General features: G+C 35.6%; 1 protein-coding gene across 1 annotated transcript; it reads right to left on the bottom strand.

Moving 5' to 3' along the window:
• Nucleotides 1-2235: 2235 nt before the first annotated feature.
• LOC104103346 (nicotine N-demethylase CYP82E3-like) lies at nt 2236-6108 on the bottom strand. The gene is made up of 2 exons (XM_009611242.4): nt 4193-6108; nt 2236-3041 (listed from the first exon to the last, which is right to left on the bottom strand). The coding sequence occupies exons 1-2, from the start codon at nt 5132-5134 to the stop codon at nt 2427-2429; spliced, it is 1557 nt and encodes a 518-aa protein (XP_009609537.1). The 5' UTR covers nt 5135-6108; the 3' UTR covers nt 2236-2426.
• Nucleotides 6109-6961: the final 853 nt, after the last annotated feature.

Below are 6961 nucleotides of genomic sequence, written 5' to 3'. Positions count from 1 at the left end.
ACCCTCATAAGATCGACTTTCCAACATGTTAGCCTCATGGATCATAGCATCCGAAATCTGAGGGGATCCAGTAATGTCGATTATCCCGAGTTCGTCCCTCGAGATATCTTCTGCTGCCCGAGAAGCCTTGCCCCCGGTCATAACTTTATTAAATAACTTTAGACAGTTGAGTAATCATCTGAGTAATGAACTCAATATTCTTTGAAGTCGGCGAAATCATTGCTGAATCGTGATTGAGGGATAACACACTAAGTTCTATGGCTTCGATAGTTGATGTGAAGGGTTCAAACCCCATACGACACGTAGTATTCCTCTACTCTATTGGCCAGAAACATAAATAGTCAAACATCAAGTTGGCAATTGCTAATGGGAAATAACCGATTGCTCACGTTATCCTCGAACTAGAAATCCTCGGACTAGAAATTAGAATCACTCACTGTATGTGTTCTGAATGAGTCCTTTTAGGCATTGTCCTTTTCCTTTTCAGACCTTTTCACTTACTCTTTTCGTATTGAACTAAAAAAGCCAGCGAATTTCAATATCAGAAATAGCAGAGCCACAACCTCAGTTCAACCCCCACACGTAACTGTTGTTTTTTCTGTCTATAAAAGTCATCTTTTTCCTCAATCATTTACATTTTGATGTGCTATGTTAGAACTGTTTTTATCAGGAATTTGCTAGGTGTTAAAATTGTAAAATTGTCTTCGTGTGATCTATGTTTGCACCATGGTAGACTGTTTACATCACACCCCTTGAGATGCGGCCCCACACCCCTTGAGATGCGGCCCTTCCCGGGACCTACCGCAGATACTTTGTGCACCGGCGGCCCTTTTATAATTTTTTGTTGCTAGATGTTGATTTTAGGACTTTTTACCGCAAAATTATAAACTTAATTACCACTATTATGGAGGTTATAATTTAATTACCTATCATAATTATATTTATCAATTTTATATAATGTAATTGATTAAAGTCTATTTTTTTGCATTTTTAGGCTCTAATATTTCTCATTTTCTCTCCATATCTCTCTCACCAAGCACACTCAAGCCGAGAATAAATATTAGTGATGAATTTTGGTACTCAAAATCATAAGATCAGACATTCACATCCCAGAATGAATCTAGAATCTAAAAAGGACACAAATATTAATCAATTAATTGAACTCACATCCCAATATAATTGAATTTAGATTTTACGAGATTATTTTTTGTTTGAATTTGGTATTGTTAAAGACGATTTGAAAATATACTTTAGAATCTATATCTCAATTTTGAGAGAGTTTAGTGAAGACTAGAGTCGCTTTTGGATCCAAGGGCGTAGGCACCTTATCTCAAGCGGTGTCACACGACACCACTTCGTCAAAATTTTTCTTAAACATGCATGTATAAATAATAAGCAAGATTAAAATTTAGGTCCAAATATAAAAAATGACATCGCTTGTCGTTATAGTGATTTATTTATTTGTTGACTTATTCAAACATTGACAGCGCTTACAAAAATTTCTGCATACGCCACGCTAGTGTTGTCCCTTTGTTTTTTTCCGTATGTATTGACCGCTACTATGCTGTATCTAGTTTACTACTGCACATGGTGCTTTTTTGATATATTTGTATGTATTGGAGAAGTGGTAGTTCAGATTACTATATTTTGCACGTCAATAGCACTTTCTCATGCGCATACATGGTGTTGTCTCTTTCTTATTACATATGAAAAGCCCTTTACTATACAGTATAGTCTAAGTCTATACTATCCCTAATAGCATATGGGTTGTAGAAAACTTTTGGCGTCTGTTTTCAAACGTTATTAACAAAAAGTTTTAATTCCGTAAAAAATTCAGCTGTTTTGAAACAAACACCACTGCTTTTCAATGTCTGATTAGAAGTTTCAAAATTAGAGGAGCGAGAGGAGATAGAGAAAAAAGAAGAGGGGCGGCTTTAATTGAAATAGGGGTGGAGCTCCTCATAGGGGTGGAGCTCCTCATAGAGTTAGAAAGTGCCAGTTCTCTAAGCAAGGCGTAGGCAGATAGTCCGGGCACATCCGTTCCAATTCTCAACCCCGACTTATACAAGTGGTTCAGACCGGGCACATCCGTTCCAATTCTCAACCCCGACTTATACAAGTGGTTCTTTTCTGAAAGGTTTTGTTAGATTCTTAGTAGCAATCAGTGGCAAATTTCTTTTTTTTGCTTCACATAGCATTTCGTCTCCTTGATAGTTGTGTTTTGTTATCCCAACATACACAATTTCCATCACATTTCATTTCAATTATTTTATGCACCATTATATATTAGCACAATCCTTCTTTACTTATTATTACAAACTTACCAAATTAAAAAAATACGTACCGACAACTAATTGAAAAAAGGTAGATGAATACCCATCTAGGAGTATTAAACAATGATCAACCAAGATGAAACATCTTAGGTTTTAATAAAGCTCAGGTGCCAAGCGAGGCGTAATTATCACTTTCACAGGATTTACCTTACGTATAGTTATGCCTGCACCTTCTTTCATATCCAAGGGCTCATCAGTTGGAGTTCTGTAATTGAAACCCTGGATCAAATGTGCCATTGTTAGGTGTTCCACTTGCAATGCATAAGTCATCCCCGGACAAGAGCGTCTTCCAGAACCAAACGGGATATACTCATAGTGCTGACCATGAAAGTCAATATCACGAGCGATGAATCTCTCTGGATTGAACTTATCAGGATTTGACCAGAGTTTAGGATCACGTTGTAGTTTCATTACATTTGCGAATAGTCTAGTTCCTTTAGGAATGTGATATCCACTAACAACACAATCTTCTACATTTTCGTGTGGTACTAACAAAGGTCCCGGTGGATATAATCGTAACACTTCTTTAACAATAGCTTGGAGGTATACCAAATCCTTAATATCACTCTCTTCTACCCATCTATCCTTACCAACTTTTGTGTCTATCTCTTCTTGTGCTTTCTTCAAGGCATTTTGATTGTTTATCAATAATGCCATTCCCCAATTTATGTGAAGAGCAACTGTGTCTGCTGCATCCAAGACCAAACTCTGTGGAAAACAAATAGTTAAAAAAGGAATATCAATCATTCACATACCTTGTTCTAGTTAGTACAGTAATTGTCAAGTACGCACATCTCATCTATACTCTGATTTTTTTTAATAGATTAACAATAAAATAATTCATTTATTTCAATTCTTCTCTTAGAATTGTACGAGGTCAAGTTTATTTAGTGTAAAAGCAAACACACGTTTTATACCTTACCTATATATTTTATTTTTAATCTAAAAAATCAAACATTTACCCAAGAAAAAAGTATATCCTCTAAATAATCACTATTAGTTAATACCTGTATTATATAATTCCGGTATAACTTGTTCGCAAACCAAATGACATGAGTATTTACTTTGACTATATTATATGGCTGGTAAAAATATAAAGGCACACAAATTGGTTCAAGCGCCATCATTAATAGAAATAAAAAAAAGACATGAATCTATATTCAAAAAACAATCAAAGAATTTCTCCCTAACAAAAAGAAGAATTAAGTCCCTTTACTTTCTTTTTTGTTATGCTCAATGGGAGTAAAGAAGTTTTATTCTATCAAGGTGGTTTAATCAATTATAAGAGGTTATATATCTCATCTTTTACGTCAAAATTAAAGTTGTGAAGTGATAAATATTCTTTTATTCTTAACCATGGCTCTCGAGATAAAACTCTAGAGTGAAGTCCCGATTAGTAGGGATCTTTTTGCCTCCCAAAGCTCGGACAAATAATCCAGATTATCGGAACCCCAAAAAAATTCATCTTTTTCATTTATCATTCTATATTTTTACTATATATAATCATCCTTAATATTTTGATAGCCTAACAAAAAGGGCAATCTGGTGGAAGAGTCTCACCCCAACGGGTATGATGCAGACAAACTACACTAATGCTTATTAGTTGTTGCTTTCACGGATTGAACCTGTACACAAAAATAATTTTACCGATGCTCCAAATTATTATTAACCTAATAAGCTAATTTTAGAAGTACGGCCAAACATGATATTAATCTACTTATGTGCCTCTTAATTCTAGAACAATTAATGCTAGTAAATAATTTCTTAATTCTAGAACAATTAATGCTATTAAATAATTATTTACCTATCCATTCCTCAAAATTAAACTGAATAAGTGAAAAAATGACAGATGAACTTACAAATACTGTTGCTTTTATGACAGTATCGCGAGAGTAACCTTCGCCAAGATATTCATTACTCATTTTTGAAAGCACCACATCTATAAAATCTTGTTCATTCCCTTCTGTACCAACCTCCATTATTTTTTCTCTTTTCTTAATATGTTCCTCTAACCAATTCTGAAAAACAGAATCTATATCTTTAAAAGTCCTTTTCATAGCCTTAACATGCCCTTGAAAATCCACCCATTTAAATAATGGAATTGGAAATGCATCCCATAACACAAACTCCATTGATAAAATCATAAAATCCTTAAACGCTTTCTTAAATCTCTCCACTTGTTCATCTCCTTTACCGGATTCATAATTTTTCCCAGCGATCATTTTCACGATCAGACCAAAATTCAATTCTTCTAACCAATCAGTTAAATTTATCGTACTCGAATTTCCATCAATTCGAGTGTATAAATTCTTAATGCTCGTTTGAATTCTGGCGAATCTCACGTGTTTGAATTTTTCGAGACGACTAGCAGAGAGAACTTCCTGAATAATTAATTTACGATTTTTTCGCCAGTAAGATCCGTAATTTGCCAAAAATAGCATGGCATTATTGTAGCCAAGGTATTCGCCGTAAAGAAAAGCTGGACGATTGGAGAAAATGGCGTCATTTGTAGAGAAACAGTCTTTTATAGCTTCGTAACTGCTTACAACTAACACAAGGGGAAGGCCTAGCCGAAAAGTGAAAACGGGTCCGTATTTGTCAGCTAAGTCTCCGAGTTTTCGAGCTAATGGACGGTCGTCGCCGTCGTCATCGAAGTAGAAAAGATGGCCGATTACCGGCCATCCTCCCGGGATTTTCGGTGGTAAGGGTTTTGAAGGTTTTTGAGATTTTTTTGTCCATAGGAAGTAGAAGAGAAATGTGAAGGTCACTAGCCCTACAATGGCTTCTACCGGAAAAACCATTATGGATTTGTAGAAAAGAACGTAGGGAACAAACTATCACCAACTTCCTTTTTATAGGTAGTTGTAGGGTTATGCCTATAACTACAAAATTATCATACCGAAATCGAAAATATTGGTACAATCAAACTTTTCTATAACAACATCCTTATATAACAGTCATTCACAATAAAAATAAAAATTTACTTGGAACCGATTTTTATGATATGTTATAATATATGTCTTTTATAATAGCACTTCACTATAGCAGCCAAACAATATCAGAACAAATAAGGCTGTTATAAAGAGGTTTGACTGCATTTGATATTCAGTATTTTGGTATGGTAATTGGTTTAAGTTTTGAGTAAATTTTAATTTACCCCTTAACCTTCTAGTGTAGGAAAACAACACCCCCTTCACCTTTTGAATGGGAACATAAATCCCTCTTGACCCAAATCTCAGCTAGCAAACTGAAAAACTGTTGCCAAAATCCAAACTGTTGCCGATCTTTTTTTTTTAACTTTAACATATCTTCGAAGCACGTTAAGACTTCTAAAAGCTTGCTTAGCTTAAGTTTGATGATTCCACTTATGCTGAATACAAGCCTCTCATAGAGAGAGAATCACTAGTACTTAGCTTATAAAGGGAAACCATACATGATATCTCAGTTCTCCCATGTGGGAGGCCACTGATCACCTAACCAAAACAACGAAACCTTGCGAGATATAACACACTAAGTTATACCATACGTTGTTTTTGGCATTCATGTTGAGGTTGGCAATAAAGCTCATATACTTTTTTAGGAAAATGAAGGAACAAAGTAGGCTGGAGATTTTGACTCTTACTATCCAGGTTGTCAAGCAATTTTTTATAATGTTTCTATGATTTTAGGGTATTTCTTACTCCGTTACTCGTGAATTGATGTTGTATCTGTTGGATTAGTCCTTATTGTATTCTCTAAGTTCAACAATTAACTGTAAGTAAGTAACAAGACATTTTTATAATCATATTCCTTTATATACCTTTTCTCTTTCCATGTGATGATACTTGCTGGTTCTGGATCAGATTTTGTCAACAGTTAAGTAAGCTTAGAACGTTCTTATTTTTGTATTTGTGAGTACTTTAATTAAGAATATTATAGTTTATGGTTGTTTGCACTAGTTAATACTCAAACCGAACAACCGAAGTTAAGACAGAACAAATCGAAACCGAAAAAAAGAAAGCTGAACCATACCGAATTTAAATAGGTATGATTTTTGATATATCATTTCAAGAAACTGAATATCAAAAATACCGAATCAAATGCATAAATATGTATATCAGCGACCAACGAACACCCCTAGGTAATTATACTCTCTGTTTTAGTTTATATAAACATTTCCATAGTATGAGGGTCAAATTAACTAATATTAGGTGTGAATTTGAGCATACATTTCTCAAAATTTTTAAATTAAAATTTACATATTTAGAAATTACACAGGGAACTTCATCAAACAAATTAGGAACTACTTTTGTAAGAGAAACTACGACTCTCTCTCTCTCTCTGCGCTTCCCCTCCAACGGTCATAACCGAGACCCAGCCCCACCCCGCGTCGGCGACCATCCCCACGTCAACCGGCGACCACCCCCACCAGCAGGTAAGCCCCCATCCCTCATCTCTCTCGCCTCTACCAACCTCATCTCTGTCGCCTCATCCCCCCCTTCTCCATCTCGCTACGCTATCTTTCCCCCATACCTCCTCCATGCCGGCGACCACCACCACCCCTACCCTATCCCCTTCCCCTCTCTCTCTTATTTACTAGAGCAACAATACTGTCGGCGACTTCTGTTCTGCTGGGCAGCAACATCGGC

Source organism: Nicotiana tomentosiformis, chromosome 11, assembly GCF_000390325.3.
Source record: "Nicotiana tomentosiformis chromosome 11, ASM39032v3, whole genome shotgun sequence".
Lineage (NCBI taxonomy): Eukaryota > Viridiplantae > Streptophyta > Magnoliopsida > Solanales > Solanaceae > Nicotiana > Nicotiana tomentosiformis.
The sequence above is the reverse complement of the archived record's forward strand: the minus strand, read 5'-3'. Positions and strand labels throughout refer to the sequence as shown.

What these genes read in the sequence shown, in the direction of transcription:
- LOC104103346 (XM_009611242.4), bottom strand. Translation starts at nt 5,134, where the DNA reads ATGGTTTTTCCGGTAGAAGCCATTGTAGGGCTAGTGACCTTCACATTT. An exon ending in TCATAAAAGCAACAGTATTT is followed by an intron (nt 3,042 to 4,192) that starts GTAAGTTCATCT and finishes TGTTTTCCACAG; the next exon opens with AGTTTGGTCTTGGATGCAGC.